The sequence below is a fragment of the Meles meles genome, chromosome 11 (genome assembly GCF_922984935.1).
Source record: "Meles meles chromosome 11, mMelMel3.1 paternal haplotype, whole genome shotgun sequence".
Lineage (NCBI taxonomy): Eukaryota > Metazoa > Chordata > Mammalia > Carnivora > Mustelidae > Meles > Meles meles.
Genome location: NC_060076.1, coordinates 87100862 through 87123326, shown reverse-complemented (window position 1 = coordinate 87123326; position 22465 = coordinate 87100862). Strand labels below are relative to the sequence as shown.

The 22465-nt window shown below is 40.6% G+C and overlaps 1 protein-coding gene across 2 annotated transcripts in view; it reads left to right on the top strand.

Moving 5' to 3' along the window:
* SMC5 (structural maintenance of chromosomes 5) overlaps positions 1-22121 on the top strand; it is a 99449-nt gene extending 77328 nt beyond the window's left edge. The window contains exons 17-25 of one of the 2 annotated variants that reach the window (XM_046022467.1): positions 271-393; positions 12789-12914; positions 15637-15681; positions 16090-16185; positions 16618-16722; positions 16935-17054; positions 18279-18458; positions 18541-18636; positions 19750-22121. In XM_046022467.1, the coding sequence (XP_045878423.1) occupies positions 271-393; positions 12789-12914; positions 15637-15681; positions 16090-16185; positions 16618-16722; positions 16935-17054; positions 18279-18458; positions 18541-18636; positions 19750-19893 (1035 nt within the window). In that variant the 3' untranslated portion in view covers positions 19894-22121. The remainder of the gene's footprint in view (positions 1-270; positions 394-12788; positions 12915-15636; positions 15682-16089; positions 16186-16617; positions 16723-16934; positions 17055-18278; positions 18459-18540; positions 18637-19749) is intronic. The other variant, XM_046022469.1, reaches the window with a different exon arrangement.
* The last annotated feature ends 344 nt before the right edge of the window (positions 22122-22465 follow it).

Below are 22465 nucleotides of genomic sequence, written 5' to 3'. Positions count from 1 at the left end.
TCTTGCTAAGATTTTACTGTAATTTTTAACTTTAAAGTCAGTAAATGGGTTAAAAGCACTCATTAAGCTAAGTTATTATGTTCCAGATGATTCATTTAAACATACAGAAAAACACTGAAAAATTCTCTTGTAAGAAATAATTGTAAAAAGAACGATTCGAGCTATCAGTTGCATTAGAAAAATGTTCTCTTTGTCATGGTTTATACATTTTTTAAAACTTTGTTTCTTAGTTGTCAAACAAATTAAACTTTTAGGGATTTTTGTTCCTAGATTTGTACTTCTTTGCATATACAAAAAGTTGATTTAATTCTTCAAAATACTACAGTGATCTCTGAGAAGAACAAACTAGAATCTGATTACATGGCTGCTTCATCACAACTCCGTCTCACAGAGGTACAGTTTTGCTTTTTTTTTTTTATGATGGCGTTCCTGTGTCATCACTTGGGATATGCATTTCGTTACATGCTCTTTACGAATTTAATGCATTTTGTGGATGAGGAAGCATTATCTGAAACACTGTACTATGCATTTTATGTTATTTGACTGGGGGAGGTATGGTGTAGGGTATCGTACTGAGTCACTTGACAGGCAGAGTCTCCTGTGTGTTCTCTTAACCCATATAAATTATAGTCCCCCGTCAGCAGGTAGCTGGTGGCCTTTACTGCAGTTTGTATAGCCCGTAAAATACGGTGCCGATGAGTTACAGTCACCACCAAGAGTGGCTTTAGCGTACGGTTTTGGTGATTTAATCTTCTGGTAATATCGATGCATGAAATGATAAATACGAAGATAACGTGCAGGGGGTGAAACGTGATGCACTGAAGTTAACGAAAATGCCAACAAGGAACTGACGGCAGAGTGTGAGTGGCCGTGGCGTGGTTTGGAGTCTTGCAAATCCTTTCCTAAAAACAGAAGAGCAACTAGGGTAACAGCCACAAACCCATGAACAACATAGACAACAAAACTGAGTTCCAAAGTACCCCTCTCGGTGTACTGCAGTTTACTGTCCCCCTGAGCACCCAGCGTTAGTCCTCCAGAAGCCTGCCCTGCAGGCTCCAGCAGTAAGTCAAGATAATCCTATGACTTAACACCCACCCCTCTGACCACATGATTTGTCTTTCTGGCATTGTCTATCCCTTTCTTGAGTCATCTCCTAAGCTTGAACATAGCTATGATCCAAGGAGTGGGCTCCTGAGTAACCCATCACTCAGAAAATTCCTAGGATTTTAGAGTCTCTTCCCGAACACCAGGGGCAAAGGCCTAATTCTTTGTTACACAACTTGTGTGAACGCCAGAATATCAGTGGGTAAGAATAAGGGACGTGGTAAACAGGGGGAGAGTTCAGGGAACCCAAAAATGAGGTCACCAGCAGGTTCTCCTCTGTAAACGAAGGAGGCCCCGCTAGCTGTGGGAAGCTCTGCAGATCAGTTCGAGAGCAGCTGAACCGGGATGTGACCATAGGCCCTCGAAAGGTCAGATGGTGCGGTGGGAACCCTCCAACCGAAGTAAGCTACTTTGCAGAAGCACGCTGCTTACTAAGAGCCAGAACCATGCAGTAGACGAAGGAGACAGTAAAATTGGTCTTACGTGGCTTTAAGGCTGGGAGCATAGCTGACACACAGCACTGGAAACAGGGGAAGAGAGACAGTTGAAGTCAAACAGAATGCAGTCCCTGATTGTCCCATAGGTATCATCAGGAAATAAAATATTACTTCAAAATGGGTGCTTTGGGAGACAGAAATAAGGAAGAATTTCAATACTGTTTGGAGTGGGAACCAACAGACAATATTATAAAAAAGATATAAAGGACAAAGGACATTATAAAAGGTATTTGTGCCAACTTTCCTAAATACCAAAAGATATACAAAGAAAATGAGAGGGAGATAAAACACATCATATCACTAGAGATTAGGTACTTTATTTATATACATATATGCCCCAAAAGTAAATATGACATGAAATGACAGAACTAAGGCCAAACATCAGTCTTGTCATGAAGTGTATAAGGATGTAACTCATCTTTTAAACAAAAAAAGACCATTTCCAAGTTCCAATATGGTTCAGAATGTGAGAGATACATCTTTAAGAAAGAGACTGAGAAAGGTTTAAACAAGAGGATGTAGAGTCCAGTGGATTTTTTTTAATCACAGAAACCCAAAATATCGAAAGGATCTATATTTACGAGATCACAGTGATACTTTAAAAAAATAGTAATACTGGTCCCCTTTAGAGGATATTGGAGAAGCAGCTCATTATTTTGAAAAATGGTAAGGAAAGAATCTAGCATTTATCCAGAATTTCCTGGGTGATGTATTACTTAGGATAAGTAAGAGAAGTTCCTCTTTACAGAAGCATTTCAGGTAATAAAGGCAGAGGGAATTACAGTAATAGACTGTCAGCACTTTGCAGCTGCCAGTGAATCAGGGGATCGTATTAGCTGCTACAATCACACACACACACACACACAACAGATATTTCTGTGCATACCCTCAGAAAGACATAACATGAAATTATTTCAGTCTAATTAAAGTTCTGGCCCAGGTGTGCCACCATCAGCACTGCCGACATTGTCCACTGGAGAAGTCAGTGTGGGGGCTCTGCTGTGCATCGGAGAATTTGTAAACACAGCATCTCTGGCCTTTACTTGCTGGATGCCAGCAGTCTGCCCCTCCCCACTCCAGCTGTGACGAGATTGCCAGATGTACCCTGGGGGACAAGTGGTTCTCCCATTTCAGAACCACTGCTCTAAAACTACCAGTTTCAATCTTTAGAATACTCTAGTTTATAATTAGATCTCAATTTAGATGATAAATTGTCATCAGAAATATTTGAAGAATCTATTTTGATTTTGTAAAACTTACAGTTGAAAAAGTAAATTCATGCACCCAAGTTGTTCTAACTAAACATTTTCTGATAGCTGGAGTATTGGTTTTTATTTTTAAATTAATTTAAATTAAACTAAAAATGTAGTTTCTCAGTGATAGTAGCTGTGTTTTAAGTGCTTAATGGCCATGTGTGATTTGTGCCTGCTGTATTGGACAGTGCAATATCTAAGAAAAGGAAAAAGGGGAGAGAGAACCTAAGTAAGTGAGAAAGATCTTAAAAAATATATTAACCAAATAAAATGAATGGACATAATTTAGACCCCAATTTGAACAAAACAATTGTAAAAAAAAGATTTTTTTTTCCTAAGAAATGGAAGTTTGAAAACCGACTCAATAATACTAGAATTCATTGACAACATTTTTAGGTTTGATAATGTGGTTATGGATTTTTTAAAGTCAAAAATACATTGTTTTAGTATTTATGAAGAAAATACAATGTCTGGAATGTCTTCAAAATCCTCCAGGGAAGAAGGGAATCTAGATGGAGTGTATATGACACTATCTTGGTCTTGAGTTTAGAATTGTTGAAGCTGGATGATAGGCACCTGAAGGTTTACTAGACTGCTCTCTCTGCTTTCCTGTATGTTTGAAATTTTCCATAATCAAAAATTTAAAAATGCCAGGAAGCACAGGACAGTGACTTTTGAGGGAAGGGAAAACAGGGCAAGATGATCCCTGTGATGGCCTTAGCTTACTGCCCAGAGTTTCCAGACCACTGTGTTGGAAGAGGAAGCCAGTAGGAAACAGAGCACAGCACTACGGAGCTCACAAATGCTAAAAGGGTATTAAGAGAATGGTGAACGACTTTCAGGCAATAAATTTGACAATTTAGAAGAAATGGGCAAACTCTTTACAAGCCCCAAAAGTCCCAGAAGGAAGAGCTAATTAGAATAGCCCTATGTTTACTAAAGAAATTAAATTTGCACTTAGAAACCTTCCCACAAGGAAAACTCCAGCCTTGAGACTTCATTGGTGAATTCCAAGGAGAAGGAAGACTAACAGTTCAACCTAAGAGTCCTCAAAAGGTGGGGGGTACTTCATGACAGATCCTATGAGGCTAGCATTCTCCAGTATCAAAATCAGACTAAACTATAGACTAGTGTCTGTCATGAACCATAGCTGCAAAAATCGATTTTAAAAAGTTAGCAAATGAGGGACGCCTGGGTGGCTCAGCTGGTTAAGCATCTGCCTTCAGCTCAGGTCATGATCCCAGGGTCCTGGGATTGAGCCCCGCATCGATTTAAAGATTTAAAAATAAAATCTTGGGGAAAAAAAGTTAGTAATCCAACAGTATATAAACAGTAAAATCCAACTAACCAAGTGAGTTTATCCCAGAAGTACAAGGTTGATCAAACATTTGAAGATTCATCAGTGTAATCCAACATGTGAACCACTACAGAAGAACCAGATGAGCGTCTTACTATAAACAGAGAAAATATTTGCCAAAGTCTAGCATCCTTTTATGATAAAAGCTCTGTGTATCTAGGAATAGAAGGAAATTATCCAAAACCACTAGCTCATAGCGTACTCATTGATGAAGGAATGAAGCTTTCCCCTAATGACTGGAAACAAGGAAAATGCTCACTTCTCAGTTCTGTTCCGCGTTGCACCGGAGATCTAGCCAGCGCACTAAGGAAAAAAAAAAAAACCCAAACAAACCAAAAACGAAAAAAAAACTTGTTTAATTCGACAGACTTATGTCTGTGGAAAATCTTAAGGAATCAGCGCTATCAGTGCATGTAGCAAGGTTGCAGGATACAAGTCAGTATAGAAGTTCAGAATCCGATGTGGCTCCATCTCCGAGCAATAAACAGTTGGAAATCAAAGTTGAAGAGTCATCTGTGGGGCACCTGGCTGGCTCGTCTGGTTCAGCATCTGACTCTTGATCTCAGCTCAGTCTTAGCTTGGGGTCTTTTTTTTGTTTTTGGTTCAGATTTTACTTATTTATTTGATAGAGAACGTGTGCACAAGGAGAGGGAGAATGCAGGCTTCCTGCTGAGCAGGCAGCCCAATGTGGGGCTGGATCCTAGGACCCCAGAATCATGAGCTGAGCCAAAGGCAGACACTTAACAGACTCTTAAGGTGCCCCTTAACTTTGGGTCTTGAATGCAAGCCCTGCGTTGGCTGCCCACTCAGTGTGGAACCTACTAAAAAAACAAAACTACTGTGTGCAGTATCATCAAAAATATGAAATGCTTAGAGATATATTTATAAGACCCGTATGCTGAAAACTACAAAATCTTGCTGAAATTAAAATAAGACTTACATAAATGGAGAGATTGTGTTCATGGATCAAAGGTCCAGGATTTGTTTAAATGTCAGAACTATCATATAGATGCAATATAATTCCCAGCAGGGCTTTTAGAAATTGACAAGCTTATTCGAAAATGGAGTAGTCTTAGAAGAACTTTGAAAAAGACCAAGTTTGATGACTCACCCTTCCTAATTTTAAGGCTTATTATAAAGCTGCAGTAATGAAGACATCATTGTGTTGGTGTAAAAATAGACATATATGGCTAAGTGGGACTGAGCAGGGAAACCAGAAGTAGATTCACACATACATAGTCGATTGTTTTGTGGCACAGATAACTGAGGCAATTCAGTGGATTAAGAATAGTATAACAAATAGTGCCGCAACAATTGAATAATCGTGTACAAAAGATGAGCCGCAACCCTTACCCTCCTACTATATATAAATGGGCCACAGACTTAAATGGAAGAACTAAAACTAAAAGCTTTTTGAAGGAAAAGAAATTCTTGGTTTGGGAAAAATGGAATGGAACATAAAAAGCACAACTTGTAAGGCAAAAGGAATTACAAGTTTTACTTCAACAAAATTAACTTGCTTTTCAGTAGATGCCGTTTAAAAAGGCAGGCTACAGACTGGTGGGGAGCATATATTTGCAACGCGTTACACCTGACAGAGGACTTGTATCAAGATGACGGGCTGTTACTACGGCCCAAATGGAGCCTAACGACTGCTTATATTAAGTCCCTGCAAGCTACTAGTTCTTGCATTTTCAAGGGATTATAAAAAATACATGACATTCTATATGGGGCCCTCGACACCTAAAATACTTAGCTCCTTGGCCCTGTACAGAAAAGGTTTGCTGACACGGAGAATACTATAAGAAGAACTCTTGTACAGCTGTCAATACAGAGATGACGAACAGCCCAGTCAGAAAATGGGCAGAAGATCTTAACATGATCGTCACCAAAGAAAATACACAGATAGCAGATGAGCACATGAAAAGATGCTGGACATGAAAGGATGTGGGAAGTGTGAATTATGAGCTACAGCCGTAGACCCGCTGGAACGGCAGACGTCGTACGGACGTGTTGGTGAGGGTGTGCAGCAGCTGAGACTCACGTCCATCCTGGTAGAGAGTTCAAGTGCACAACCGCTTTGGAAAACCCTTAGATTTTTAAACGCTAAAAATATACCTGCCAATCCAGCCATTCCTCTCCTAGTATTCACCCAAAAGAAGGGAAAGCCTATGTCCGTGAGAGACTGGAACAGGAATGGGTGGCAGTTTTGTCAGTTAAATACTGGAAACAAATGTCCAGCAGTGGTGAAGACACGAATTACAGTATATCCACACAACAGGGTATTACCCAGTTGTAAAAAGGAATGAATTACTGAGACTATATGATGGATCCTAATTATGCTGGGTGAAGGAAGCCAGACCAAAGACAACTCTGATTCCTTTTATATGACATTTACAGAATGTAGAAGGGCCTGTGACGGAAATCAATCAGCCGTGGCCTGGGGGGATATAGTGGGGTAGGTTACGGAGGGGTACACAGTGTTGAAAGGGATAGATAGGTTTGTTGCAGTGAGGGTGATAGTTTTGCTGCTGAATAGGTTCCTCAGAACCCACCAGCTTGTCCTCTTGACAGGCAGCTCATTCACCAGTTACATTTCCAAGCTGAAAAAATGCTTAAAAACTTAGGAGTTTATTATTTGTTTCACTAAAGTCTTTTTTCCAACATTTCCTACTATGAAATTTCAAAGATACGCCAGAGCAGGAGTAATAGAATTTCCATATGTCCCTTCCCCCTAACCAATGTAGCACTTTGCCATGTTTGTTGCAGATTTTTAAAGCTCGTCCTGTATTTGAAGTCCCCTTATGCCTTGGTCGTCCACTCTTCTCCCCTCCCAGAGTCTGCTACGCTGTGGCAGGGTCTGTACATGATTCCCATCACGCCTCACTTTTCCGAAACATTCCTTTGCTTAATACTGAACTGGAGTAGTATCTTTTAGTGGAAACAGGCCTGATAAGTTTTAGGAAATTGAGGACGGCTCAGAGGAGTGGGAGCATTCTTCCGAAGTCAGCCTCTTCAGAATCGGCTTCCAGAAAAAGTGGCTAGAAAAAATTGGGAGAAACAAGATTTTGCTAGCTGATAAGCGCGTTAGAGTAGTAGGTGAGCACAAACACGCCTCGCCAGAAGGAGATGAAGGTCAGATTTGAAGGTCAACTGAAGGTCGTACGGAAGTGGGGGCAGGGGGAGGGTGCTGTGGGAGCTGGGTGTGGAGCTGGCTACCCAAACTGCCTTATCTGTGTTTATTTCACGGCATGGAGCCAAGTCCTCTATCTGTCATGTGTTCTGTTGGTGAATAATTAAAAATAGAGCCCATCCTACGGTTTTGTCACCGACTGAGCCTGTGAGCCTGCTTGTTCCGGGGGAAGGGGGCATTACAGGAGAGATTTCAGACAGAAATGGACCATTCCGCCCATACTGTATGGAGTGAGTCCAGCCACACAACCCGGCATTGGATCCTTGTGTGCGAAGCTTTGTTTTTTGAATTAAGCGTTAATGAGCTAAAGAGAACTGTAGGTTGGTGTCACGTTTACAGAACTATCATGAAATCGTGAGGTCTTTGGGGTCAGTCTCCCACCTTTAGCCCACTCTGGAATGGAGCTGCTCTGCAGCAGCCTGTGTTCACGTGGATGTACCAAGACCTGGTGTCAGCGGACAGAGTTACTGTCCTGGGACCCACTGTGAGTGGCGGCAGGAATATTAATCCTTTGAGCAGAGTAGACTACGACGGAGAGAGTAGCAAAGTTTCTCAGGAGAAGGGCTTGTTTTCAGTTTTTCAGTCACTAATTTTTTATAAAGATGCCACATTACACTGTCCAAAGAAATAACCTCTGGTTACTGCTTGTCCCTTTAGAATTGGTACCTGGAAATAGCCGCTCCGTTCTCAGCCTCTCGACCCCTCACAGACGCACGCGCGCACGGCCCTAGCCAGGTTTCCCATCCTGCTCTGACCCGATGCTGCCCGACTGTATTGTGCGTCTCCTCAGCAGTATTTTGTACCATTCTCTTTCTCTTTTCCAGGAGTTGATCTGAAAATTGTTTTATACATCCCTTTTGGAAGGTTCTTTTATTTCCTGCACTGTATGCTCATTAAGTGTTTGTTGCTGACTGACCGTGGTCCCTAACCACCCTTTTGGAATAATGAAGACTGAGTGAAAGGGTGTATAGCATACGTCTCTCATCATTCACTTTCTTCTTCTTTTACTTTTTCTTTCTGTTTGCGGTCAGATGCTTGTACTGTTATTCTTGCTGTCTTGTGTCCTTTGAAACAAGAGAAAGGAATGGGTTGTTTTTTTCCCCCCACTTGTCCCTCTGAACACTTGGCAGGTTGCACTAGGGAACCGTTACTGCCACTTCCCATTTTGTCTTTGACGCTGACCAGGAAAACATGTTCACAAAAGAAGATTGACATGTTCAGTAGGGGTCGTATCCATGAGGGAACTTGAAGGATGACAGACCACCACGGGGTTTGGTAGGGCCTCGGACTGTTGGAAGGCCAAGAGGGCAGCAGGGTTCCAGGCCTATAAAATGTCTTCAGAGAAGAAAGGTGGTTGTGCGTGTCGGTTTGTTAATTGTGTCTGGAGTATCTTCAGGACAAGTTAGTAAGCTGACTGCATGTCAGTTTACATATGAAGGTGGATACAGAGGGATAGACCTGTTACTTGGTTGAGGTTTGGGGTTTTTTTGTTTTGTTTTAAGCCGTGCACTGCTTTCCTAACCCTCACTTCATGTCTCTTATTTTCAGTCGTAGGTATTAAAATACCTATCTGCCTTGCAGGGGTATTGTGATAATTCCATTTAATATATATCAAGATGCTTAGTGCACTACCTAGCATGAAACCAGGCTTTCCTTAAAAAGTATAGGTTTGCATCAGAATTAATATTATAAGAATTAGAAATTGTTTAGTATGTTTGTCCTCCCACTAAATTCAGATACCCTTTGCTTTCATCTAATGTTCTCTTCTGGAACTACCTGTTTACCTTTGTCCTACAACACAATATCAGGAGACTTGTTTTTTAAGATAGATTTGAGGAGAGAAGAGGTCATTTAACAGGTAAACCATATTATTGCCGCTTCTTAATTGCTTATGATTAGAATTTGTAATCTTGTATACCAGTAAGTCAAGACCACTGTCTTTTTAAATTTCAAATTTGACATTAAAATTTAAAGTTGATATTAAAAGATTACTTTTCATATTTCTAAAATATGTATTCTGCATGATATATAGTAAAACTTAGTTAACATTTGAATTTGAAATCATTAAATTGGTAGGAAATTTGAGGCTTATTTATATCAAAGGAAAATTAAAATACTGTTTTTATTTACAACTAGTGTTTTAGTAAAAGGTAATGCTCACATTCCTTTCATACAGAATATCATTTTCTTTTTTTTTTTTTAAAGATTTTATTTATTCATTTGACAGAGAGAGAGATCACAAGTAGGCAGAGAGGCAGGCAGAGAGAGGAGGAAGCAGGCTCCCTGCGGAGCAGAGAGCCCGATGCGGGGCCCGATCCCAGGACCCTGAGATCATGACCTGAGCCAAAGGCAGCGGCTTAATCCACTGAGCCACCCAGGCGCCCCTCATTTTCATTTTGACTCAATAAATTGCTAAATAGAATATTATAAATTTTAGGTGTGTAGTATGCTTTCTGTATTTATTAAGAAAATCTGTGACAAATTCCAATTTGTTCCACTAGAGGGCCCTCTTGGAGAAGGTTTTCCTCGTTCAATGTCATTCTACACCTTTCAGGACCATTGAACTTTCTCGGAATTTCCGAGAAAAGATGATACTTACTCTTTCAGAATATGTACCCACAGAGTAGTCCTTTCTGAGATGTTCGTGGGGCATAGTTTGTAAATTTGCCTTTTTCTCCCTGTAGGTCTCCCACAGATGAAAAGTTTCTGTTGTCCATTACCTGTTTAAAGGCTAGACACTAAGCAGAATTGTTAATAAAGCCTTTTTCACTAGTCTGACTTTACAACATTATTTTGGATCATGGTTCGGATCATGGTGGAGAGGGTAGGTAAAGAGCTCTTTACCTACCCTACCCACCCCGAGCAGAAACACTCAGCAAGAATTATGGTTCGGATCTGTGGTGGGGGCCGTGGGGGGAGGCGGGGTGCGCAGGCACCCTGTGAAGTTATGTCACAAACATGTGCGTAGAGAGTGGTTTTCTCTGATAAATACTGAATCAGACCTCTGCCACTCAGTGGAAGGCAACTGTTGGATGAGGTTTTGTCCTCCCAAGTCCAGAGGCCCACATATTCACCTCCGGTATTTCTTTGCTGTAATATTTTGGTGCTTTGTTTTGGCAAGGTCCAGAGGAGTATGGAGCGGGAATGGAAGACTCTAGAAGTGAGTGTTTTCTCTCTGGCCCTCGTTGACAGCTGCCTCAGTGTGATTGGCCCTGAGAGCAAAGCAGGTGTGGCAGGGCGTCTTCAACGTTTTCCTTCAAGTGTTTCGGGTTCAGGGAACTGTCCTGGCACGTGATTCGGATCAGGTCGGCTTCGTATCTGCAGTTCAGCCCAGTCCAGGACATGTTCCTTGGACTTTTGTCTTGGGTTAGCTCATTTGCTATGAAGCTTGTATGCATCAGAATCACCTGAGGACCTGTTAATAACAGACATGTCCAGGCCTCTGCCCGGAGAGATCTTAGTACATCTGCCTGTGGCTGGGCACCGGTACTGATCGTATTTGCCCTTCCCCTCACACACCCCTTTGGTATTTTTTTGTGCAGACTGAAGTTGGAGGTTTCGTGGGAAGAGCAAGCCAGATCTGTTTTCTTAGGAACCTGTTCACTTGGTATTTTCGTAACCTTGAGCAAGTTTCCTGAGATCTCTGAGCCACGTGTAAGAAAGATAATACATTCTCGAAGATTATAATGAGGATTAGATTAATTAACATACAAGGTAGTGGTTATAACAAGCTTGGCCCCCAGAAGGCATTCCATGATGCCCTCCTCATTACCCATGAAACTTGCTGTCGGGCTCTTGTCTACCTTTGTCACTGATTTTTTCCAATCTTCCCTCTCCTCCAACTATGATAGATTTCTTGTTCCCTAACTAAGTCTCTAAGGAGGCTTCACTGCCTTTACATTTGCAATCAGCTGTCCTGGGACAGCATTCTGCTGCTTCCTCTTTAGTCATTGCTTACCTGTTCTTGAAAACCATTCCCCTGTCCTAGCTTCTGTGACCACTCCCACCTTCTTTCCTGTTTGCCTTCCCCACCCCCGATCCCTGCCCCACACCTCTGGCTTTGCTTTTCTCTATCCAGCTCTCTCCCAGGGGCATGGTGCTATAATGAAAAGAGCATGAGTTCTAGAAGCAGGCGTGGATGTGAATCCTGACAGCCTGCCACTAAGTGTGTGAGTGTGGACGAGATGCTTCAGTTCTTTTCTTAACGTGCAAAATGGGGAATAATAGCATTGTACAGTACTGTGAGCAGTAAGGGAGTCATGTGTGAAGCTCACAGCACATAGCTTTCAGTGAACAGTAGAGCTGTTTCTCTGATGATAATAATTTTGTGTGTCTTTCTCCTTTTTCACCTTTCTGTGTTCAGTGCCTAATAAAATACTGACATTTAATGGATTCTCAGTAATTATCTGGTGAAGGAATGAATGGGTCCATGAATAAATGATAACTACATGAAAGGCACTAGGACAACTACCAAACACTATTTAAAGGTTCTCTTCACAGTCATGTGCTCAGTTTTCAGACAGGAAACCTATGTACTATGTCTTTCAAATCGTATTAGAGTATAATTATATATAGCTAAGTTAAACTTTTCAGAAAAAAGCAAATTTAAATTTCAAAGCTCAGGGGGCACCTGGGTGGCTCAGTCGGATAAGCATCTGCCTCCAGCTCAGGTCATGATCCCGGGGTCCTGGGATCTCAGCGGGGAGTGTGCTTCTTCTTCGTGTGTGTGTGTGTGTGTGTGTGTGTGTGTGCGTGCGCGTGCGCACTTGCTTTCTCTTTCTTTCTCCCCCTCAAATAAATAAATCTTAAGAGCTCGGACGTTTATCTTTTTTTTTTTAAGGATTAATGTCATATGATGTGCTGATAATATTTCAAAGTGTAAGTTCAAATTTAAACTTCCTAATCTTGGTCATGATTTTTGAGGTATGGCTTTTAGATGATTTGCTTCTTAAAATTCAGTTGTTGATGTACAGGCATACCTCATTCTATTACTCTTCACTTTACTAGACTTAAGATCTAGAATAATATTCCATTATTGTATCTGTTATGGTAACCTGTGATCCGTGAGTGGCTTTGCTGAAAGCTCACATGGTGGTTAGCATTTTTTAGCAATGAAGTATTTTTTAAGCGAGGTATGTACATTTTTTTAAGACCTAAAGCCATTGCACACTTACTAGACTACAGTATAGTAAATGTAACCTTCACACACACTAGGAAACTAAAACGTTCATCGGACATGCTTTACGGTGGTGGTCACTTCATTGAGGTGCTCTGGAACTGAATCCACAGGGTCCCCAAAGTACGCCTCTAATGTGGTTTAATGACGTAGTCCTCTGACGTAACGGTAGCCTACAAATTATCAAAACATCTTTTTCTTGCAATAGCAACATTTCATTGAGCTGGATGAGAGTCGACAGAGATTACTGCAGAAATGCAAGGAGCTGATGAAGAGAGCTAGGCAAGTATGCAACCTGGGTGCGGAGCAGACGGTTCCTCAAGAATACCAGACAGTAAGTATCACAAGTGTATAAGGCTGCAGGGTCACGTGCTGCTACGTTCTCTGTCAGCTTCAGTGTGCTAGGCGTTGTAACTGCCGTGAGAAACAGAATATGCTGTAAGAAATAGCGGATTTCCCCCGTTTTTAAACTGAGTATATATGTGAAGTAATTGTGCTTAATGGATTTTCTTTACTGTATTCAAACTTGGGCATCCATCAGTCCTGGCTTAGTCCTAACGCTGCTGAAGCACGGGCAGCCCCTTACCCAGTTATCAGTTCCAGAATGTTCATTCTTACCATAAAAGGCTTTTTTCCCCAACCTACCTTTAAGAGGTAGGGTCAAGTGGGGTGTAGTTTTTTTTTTTTTATGGAAACCTAGCATTGGCAATTGGTGTATGAGAAGTGGTAAACAGAAGTGATATATTTTTTTAAAAAGGCAAAGTGAAAATGTCTTTCTGAAAATTAAGGTGTTTATTTAGGGTTTGATGAGACCCAGATCTTTGGGGCTAACATCTGTTGGTAAGAAAAGTAGAAAAGAGGCTTTCCTCCTTTCCTTTTTATTTTCTGTGCTGACTTCTGTTTGGTTAGTAAAAGGAGATGCTGCTTCATTAATTATGTGGCCTTATGACCCTAAGTGTTACCTGACAAGTAGGGATTGTACCTTGCCTAGCATACCACCTCTGAATGTCAAAATAAAAGAAGAAACTAGAAAATGAATTTTTAGAGGAAGTAGTTTATCTTAATTTCAATAGATAATAAAATGTGTATTTCCCTATTTCAGTAGTTAAGGTCTAATCTCTTTCAATAGCTAATGATGTGTCTGAAAAAAAGTTTGGATTAAATTTTCAAATCCTCAAAGATCTTACTCTATTATGAGACACAGATACCTTAGAGAGTGGTTCTATTTTAGGTACATAGTAGGGATGTAGTAGGAACATACATAAGACAAATCGAGTGGCTCTTATTTCTAAAAATATATTAAACTCCCAAGTATGTGGAATTGTCATAAAATAAAAGTACAACATCTGTAATACTTTTTTCTTTCAGAGAATATGGTTCTATCCTTGATAAGTTGTATTGTTTTTGAAAAAAACAAAATTAGAAGGTAATTCACATACTATGAATGTTCAGGCATTGAACAAGACAGATACTTCTCTACTAAAGTTTATATTCTAGTCTGGAGGGAGGGGCAGATAAATTAAAAAATAGAGACAATGTCATCTTATCAAGAGGTGCTAAGAAGAAAAACAAAACAAGGTCCGAGGATAGTGTCGGAGAAGGAAGAAAAACAAAACAAGGTACGAGGATAGTGTCAGAGAAGGCTCCTTCGAGAAGATACTATTATGGAGGATTCCTGAATGGAGAGAAGAAATCAGTCAAGTGAGAGTTTGAAGGAAAAGTTTTCCAGGCAGAGCTAACCGCTGCATACAGAGCCCCGGAGGCAGAAGTACACATGGCATGTCTCACGTGAAGGAAGAAATACTCAGTCTGGCCCAGACAGGATCATCCAGGCACGAAGGACGGTGGAAATCAGAGCATGTAGGGTCTCATGGAAGGAGCATAGGCTGTATGTGGAGACAGAACCCACTGGAAGATTGTCAAGAGGAATGGTGGGACTGGCTGGAGCGTGTAGGACGCTCTGACTGCCTGGTGGGGAATCCAGCAGGGATGTAAGAATGAAAGCAAGGAGACCCTTGAGAAGATGATCGCTTGGGACCAGGCCAGAGAGATGAGGGGCCTGGATCAGTATTGGAGGGGAAGCTTGCCAGTATGAGGATCTTTTTAAGACCGTCAGCAGGACTGGCTAACAGATTAGAGGGAAGGGGTGAAAGAGAGAACCAGCCCCTGTGTTCTGCCATTGACTGAGACGAAGAAGATTGAAGGAGAAATAGATTGGCTCAACGTGGAGGGGAGGGGAGGTGACACGAAGATTTCTCTTGGACCATCTTCAACGGAAGACGCGTACTAGGGATTCATGAAGATGCCGAGAGGATGTTCAAGCACAGGGTGAGCTCAGTGGACAAGGCAGATCAGCAACAGACACTTCGTATCTGAGAGCCTGTAGAGGAACTGCTTTCCGAACAGATGGAAGAGAACGATTCAAATGTTAGATTCATGTCATATTTCAGGATCTTTTTCAGAGTTTCAAGATTGATTTTGTACCTCGTATTGTATTAACCATGCAGGTTGTGCCGGCAAATCCGTGTACTGCTTTCCTCCCAGATAAAAAGCTGTCTGTTCTGACTTGGTTCTTGGACCTGGACTCAGAAGGTAGTACAGCTGACCCTCGAACAACACGGGTTTGAAACTGCATTGTGGATTTTTTTTTTTTTTCAACAAATACAGTATGATCAGTATACTTTCTTTTATGTTTTCCTTGGTAACATTTCTTTTCTCTAGCTTACTGTATGCGTACAGTATATAAAATACGTAACATACAAAATACATGTTACCTCGCTGCTGATGTTCTCGGGAAGGCTTCCAGTCAGCAGTAGCTATTGGTAGCTACATTTTGGGGCAGTCAAAAGTTAGTTATACATGCATTTTTGACGACACAGTGGGGCTCAGTCCCCCTAACCCTGTTGTTTGAGGGTCAGCTGTGCTACGGCGAAATTCTGTCAAAGTCATTGGATTCTTAAGATGCTTTTGTCATTCTTCGTAAGTACAGTATAAAGTTCTAACTTCTTGCTCTCTTTCAATGCCCCACATATTCTGGACCCATTCTACCAATTCAGCAAGTACCCACCATTCCAAATGGACACAACTCCTCACCCCCCATGGTATGCAGCGCTTTCTTTTTTCCAAGCTCCTGCTTCCCCTCTGCCTTGCTTTCCCTCCGCTTCTTGCTCGAAGGCCCAGAGACTTCTGGGAAAGTGCGGCCTCTCAATTCTCTTAACTCTCTGTAGCTCCTCTAGCATGAACTGGTATTTCCCTTCTGTAAATCCCATAGCCTGTAGGGTAGAACTGCTTACTTTAATACTCAACACCAATACTGTCTTAAGGCGTTTTCCAGTGTTACTAAGTGTAAGCTTTTTGAAGGCAAGAAAACCCTGTTTAATTCCTTCGATTCCTTGTGTGCCAGCATGCTGTTGAACACGTAGTACTTACTCAGCAGAATATTTAACTGTTGAAGTGAAACTGCTTTTGCTAGACTGTTTGTAATTACAGACCATTTTTTTCTTCTTTAGGCTTTCCAGGATCTTCCAAACACATTGGATGAAATTGATGCTTTGTTAACTGAAGAAAGATCAAGAGCTTCTTGTTTCACGGGACTGAATCCTACAGTAGGCCTCTTTTCTTACTGCCTGCCTCAAGCACAGCCGCCCCCTCCCCATGCACACCGCGCACGCGCGCACCCTTCCCTCCAGTGCTCGCCTCCCACTCTGTACTAGAGCTCCTGGTAATAATAAGCTAGACAGCAGGAACAATGTGCTTTAAATGCCAGATTCTGAATCTATTAGAATTTTAAATAGGCTCTTCCTAAGGAACACACTGTTCTGTGCCTTTCCTTTATAAAAAGAATCGTTGGGCTAACCTGAAATACTGCAGTGTATTTTTTCAAGGATAAAAAACCCGTTCAGTAGAAGAACATAAATTAATGGCATACAAACAATGCAACACAATTGGCATTTTCTGTTCGTGCTTTAATTGATGCAAAATTTCCCGTGATGTTATCCTTTGGTAGATTTATCTTAAATGATTTTTTTCCCTGCCAGGTCGTTGAAGAATACACAAAAAGAGAAGAAGAAATAGAGCAATTAACTGAGGAACTAAAGATAAAGAAAGTTGAACTGGAGAAATACAGGGAAAGCATTTCACAGGTAATTATTTAACCTTTACCTTTTCTTTCTATCACATGCTTATCGTGTGTCGTATGGGGATGTGGAATAATGCAACCCGAAACGACAAGCTTCTGAGAACAGATGCAGTGTGTGTTCTCATGACTAGATTGGTGCTGACGTGGTTTTGTGGACAATCTTCTGTCAATGTAGTAAGCATTTAAATTGTGCTTTTATATTGACTTGATTTGCAGGTAAAAGAAAGGTGGCTTAATCCTTTAAAGGAGCTCGTAGAAAAAATTAATGAAAAATTCAGCAATTTTTTCAGTTCCATGCAGTGTGCTGGTGAAGTTGATCTCCATACAGAAAACGAGGTAATGCTGCATTTGAAATGTTTCCTGGCAAGTAATTTTAATTAGATGCTAAAAGTATGGGCCAATTGCTTATTCTTAATTTATACCTGTGAAAACTATGCTTGCTAAAAAATTGTCCAGAGGAAGGAAAACACCACCTCTAGGAGCCCACCACTTTCGGGGGGTGGGGGGTGACATTTGAGACAAGTCATTAATGCTTTACTAAAACTATCTCTAGATAGGTAATGGTTATTCAGCTGTGAATGATTTGCTTTATAAATCTACCACTGTCCACAGCAGAAGAGTCCTACTAAAGAGATTGGCAAACATAACTGAAATACAGTATCAGTGGTTTCCTTTTTTAATCAAGATTTTAAGAGTACCCAGGAATGAAAATATTTGGAAATTGGTTAGTAATTCCTTGAGCTGTAACTTAATGCATTGCAAACGGTAGATAAAATAATTTCTATTCAGAAATGTGTAAAGTGACGAACCTGGGATTTGCTTTAAAGTCACCGAAGACGAGAGGGTAGAGCGAGAGCAGAAACAGGAGTGGCCTGTGTTGCGCACAGTTGAGGCTGGTTGGTGATACACTGAGCTTATTTTAGTGTTCTCTCCAGTTTTGTGTATGTTAAAAAATTTCCCCACCAAGTTTTTTTTCCCCCTTAGGACAGAAATGAAGACAATAAAAGATCCTTTTCCTTCACCGCTTAACATCTTTGTATTTTAGCATGTACGTGGTTCAGCATGTACGATACATGCGTGGGTAGAGAGCAGGGTAGTGCCTCAGGAGCCTTGCCCCATGACTGCTTCCCCTGGCTGATGAATGGCCCACATTCTCTCACTTGCCAGTGCTGGTGAGACGGGAGATTCTGCCCCAGCGACGTCGTCTGCCGTCGTCGTAAGGGACAGAGTGTAGTGACAAGTATCATTTATAGTGAACTGCCCACGTGCCAGGCCCTGTGCCGCAGACTTGAAAGCGTGTTAGCGCCTTCCAGCCTGTCAGTTACCATATAAAGCAGGTACTTCGATTAACTCTTCCTTATGATTAAACTCAATCAAGTATCAAAGAAGTAGTCGTTACCCACAAGGCTTGAGGGATCTTCAAGGGTCTATTCAGACAAAACTCCTTTCACTAAATTTAAACTGTTTTCTTCTTAGCATTGATTTATTCAGTCTGTTTTCAATAGCAGTAGGAAATTGCTGGAGCAAACCATAACTGGTCAGCGCTGTACCGTTTTACAGGAAGACTACGATAAATACGGAATTCGAATCCGCGTCAAGTTCCGCAGCAGCACCCAGCTGCACGAGCTGACGCCGCACCATCAGAGCGGCGGCGAGAGAAGCGTCTCCACCATGTTGTACCTGATGGCTCTGCAGGAGCTTAATCGATGTCCGTTCCGAGTCGTTGATGAAATCAATCAGGTGTGGTCCTTTTCCTTTTACTTGGGCTTTCTTGGAGCTTATAACCGACTTAAATGTATTCATTGTGACTGTCATTGTTTAGGGAATGGACCCGATCAATGAGCGGAGGGTGTTTGAAATGGTTGTAAATACTGCTTGTAAAGAAAATACATCTCAGTACTTCTTTATTACACCAAAGGTAGGTAATAAGTCATCTACGAGTGCTCATTGTACTCAGAAGTCCCCTGTGGCCTCATCATGGAGCAGGCCCGATAGATCAGTATGCGCAGAAACACTCCCCAAAAAGGAACTAACAAGATGGCAGTATTATTTAGATAAAGGGGACAAGTTCTAGTTCCATACTCAATCAGAAACCTGATTATTGGAAGAAGAAATGTAAGAGGCATAGAATTATGTTCTGGAACCAAGATTTCCTCCCTGCTTTTGGCACTTAACTCTTCATTTAGAGAAGTTCCTCTTTTAGCACTTTTTACAAGAGACAGGAGAACACAAACCCTAGGGGTCTGGTGCTCCTCATTTGTCTGGGACAGCACTACCCCGGCGCAGGAGAACTCTTAAGTTACTCTGACCTGACCTCTCCTCTCCTCAAATTAACTTGGATAAAAACAGAGTTGTCCTTACAGAGAATTTTCCATTCTAGAGCTAGAACCATTACAGCAGGAAATTTTCTTTTGTGACGTCTTATTCTGTGGCTAATGTGTAAGACCAATATACTCAAAGACGTGTTTATTAATATTATCAGATTTTTTTAAACCAGGTAGGCAAGAAAAATTTCTTTGGAGAGCCCATCTCAAATGTCCATTTTTACTGAATGGTATCGTCTGTCGTCTTTGTCCAGCAGATGCCCTCTGGAAGAGCCAGATCTCTTAATACTCTAGTGTTTACCAAACACCCTGGCCTCGAAGCCCTCCCTCTGGCACACACCTTGCAGGCTGCCAGTCTTTCACAGACCCTTCGAGTGGCTCGCGAACTGTTTGTGGATACATGACTTAAAGTATGAAGCCTCAGAACATTCTGAAGGACATACTGCCAGGGTCAGCTTAGGAAACTGTAGGATCTTATTTGGCCTGGGAATGCTGACCAGGCCCTGGCTGATGATCCTTCGAAAGGCCAGGTGTCACGTGTGGCAGTTCAAGTAAGGATCACTGTGGTGGGCTGTGTGTGTTGAATGGCCGGCCTCCTGAGTGTGTCATTAGTGTTAGAAATAGCATTTGACTTGACACGTGTGAGGATGGCAAACTGTGCTTCTTAATGTATGGCATTATAGGACCATCTGTTTTCACACTTACAGCTCCTGCAAAATCTTCCTTACTCTGACAAGATGACCGTATTGTTCGTCTACAATGGCCCTCATATGCTGGAACCTAACAGATGGAATTTAAAGGCTTTCCAGAGGCGGCGGCGCAGGATCACATTCACCCAACCTTCTCAATAATTAAGTGAAGGGCAAGAACTTTGGAGTTTTTTTGGGTAAATCCTGTTTATAAGTATGGCTCACCTGAATAAAAGGAGATTCATTAAGACTAAGAGATGGGTCATTTTTGGAAGCCTGCTGTTACATGCAAAAGGGTTGATGAACTGACACCATAGTAACGCCTTTCCGTGGAACCTCATCTGACAGGTTCAGCAGAAACTGAAGACTTAATTTCTCCTAAGTCCTCGACCCTCTGACCACGGAGTCAGTGGCTTCCTATGGCAAAAGGTACTTACTGTTCACGTCTCAAGTACCGGGGAAGGGGTTTCCCCGTCACAGGAAGTGTGCTTGACCTGGTAATTCTGAGCTTTACTTCCAGAGGAACTTTAATTGCTCTGAGTCTAAAGCAGACTCTACAGCTCAAGTCATAGTTTCCTCCCAGTGTTATATTTAATTTTTAAAAATTGACATGGAAATGGCCAGACTAATGTGTAATAATCTATTCATTTCTTCCTATTAAAAAGGATTACCTTACCTCCACTAGGAAATGGGATTTTATTGGCCTTTGAAAAGATTTTACAAAACTTGCCACCATAATTGTTTTGGGGTCTCTAGGGGAACACATACTGGGCTCCAAAAATGGTAGCGGAACGTCTTTGAAATGATGCCACAAGGTGACCACTAGATGATACAAGGAGCAACCAAGAGATGGACAGAGAAGAAATCAAGTGATAAGGGTTTTTAAAGAATAACCCTGTAAAGCATGTGTGGGGTTTGTTTTGGGTTTTTTGGTTGTTGTTTTTTTATTTAAAGTCAAGTGTATTTTACATCTTCAATTTTTAAAAGCATTTTTATAATTATTTTTAGTAAGATTTTTTCTTAAGATTTCATATACTGGTTTCTACAGTTTCTATTTGAAATTTCTCAGTGTTATGTCAAGAGTGAGGGAAGCATTGATTTGTTTTAAAACAATGTTTCTAGAACCTAAGCTTTTAGTCCTTTCTTACAGTGTTGATCCTACCCCACTGTCTTAAAAAATCTAGTTTAAAGTGAGCAGGGAAGAATTAGATGGGAGAATCATTTGTTTATCTCTGAGTTAATACTAATTAACATTGCCAAAACGATTTCTGTTCTTTTAAAAAATCCTGTGAGATAGTGGACTAATCCAAGAACATGTCTCTGAACAGTGAATTGGATCTGCGCCAGAAATGACGAATTATTATTTTTTTGACTTGGTAGCTTGAGTAAATTGAAGAATTGCATTCACTTTGGCTTTTGTAGATTCATAAATAGCCATGGAGATTTATATTCTTAATAGGTCAAAAAATAATGAACCATAAGTCTATATACTTTACTTGGACATTTTCTCTTTAAAAAGGTATTTTTTTCTTGAAAAACATTTTAAAAGAGCCTTCTCCTCTTAGCCTAATGCATGTATTATGAAAATATTTTAAAATAACATTTTTACTAGTGTAACAACTCACATAAACATTGAAAAACTTGGTAAACTATTAGTAAAAGGATGTTGTTACCAAATGTTTGATGTTTAATACTTTGATTTCCACCAATATATCTTTACTAATATGTGCTTACTGTCATTTGTTTATTGTCTGAGTCAGTACCAGTCATCTTATTTCTGTAAAATGATTATCAGTGTGAAACAAGAGCTTGAAGATGAGGTGTGTTTGCAAAAAAAAAAAAAAAAAAAAAAAAAAAGGTCAAGTACATTTCAGTTTGCATATGCCAGTAATTACTCCATACCTTGTCTAAGCATTTTATATTTCTTTACTGGACAAATACTTAGTTTTACAAAAATTGGGTTTTGAGCTGTAAAGGAAAAATTATGTATCATTTTAAGAAAAGTCTAACACATTCTCAGCCACTTAAAACTTCATATATTTTCTGCAGACGTTGATTTCTAATTACATACAAATTGCAAAAACGCCAAGTAAAAGTCTGATTTGAAGAATAAAATATTTAAAGAGAAAATCTTCATTGATTTGCCTAAGGAGATAGTCTCTATTCACAGATTTTTAGTGTTCAAAGTAAAAGTAAAGATTTTTTTTGCTGCTTTCTGATTGTCTTTTGGACATGTGCTTATTTTCTTTGGAGTATGAATCTTTAGTATGTGGAAAATGTAATTTTGTCCTGCTATAGTGTGTGTCTGTGTGTGTGTGTGTTTATCACTGGGGGAAAAAATCGCTGTGGGAAATGCTACTTTGTTGGTAATAAATGCATATTTTCATATTCTTTTGGTGTATGTTATTTTGAATGAGAACTGTTTTTACACTTTCAACCTTATTAAGAGTCATTCTGGTTTTCACACTTACTGAAAAACAAGTCTGTTCAGTGTGCCTTTGCTGGTCTGTCCATGGTCAAAAGCATAGAAGATTTAGTTCTTATCTGCCTGTGAGGGAATTACAGTCTAATCGCAGCACTGAACACAATGAAAAATGTTTCAGCCATCTCAGGAAGCCAGGGTATAACACAAGTGTAAACATTTTTAGATTGAAACGCTAGATGTGCTAAAAAAAAAAAAAAAAAAAATTTAAAAAATTCACAAGTCTTTTTGTCTTCATACATTAAGGTGCTG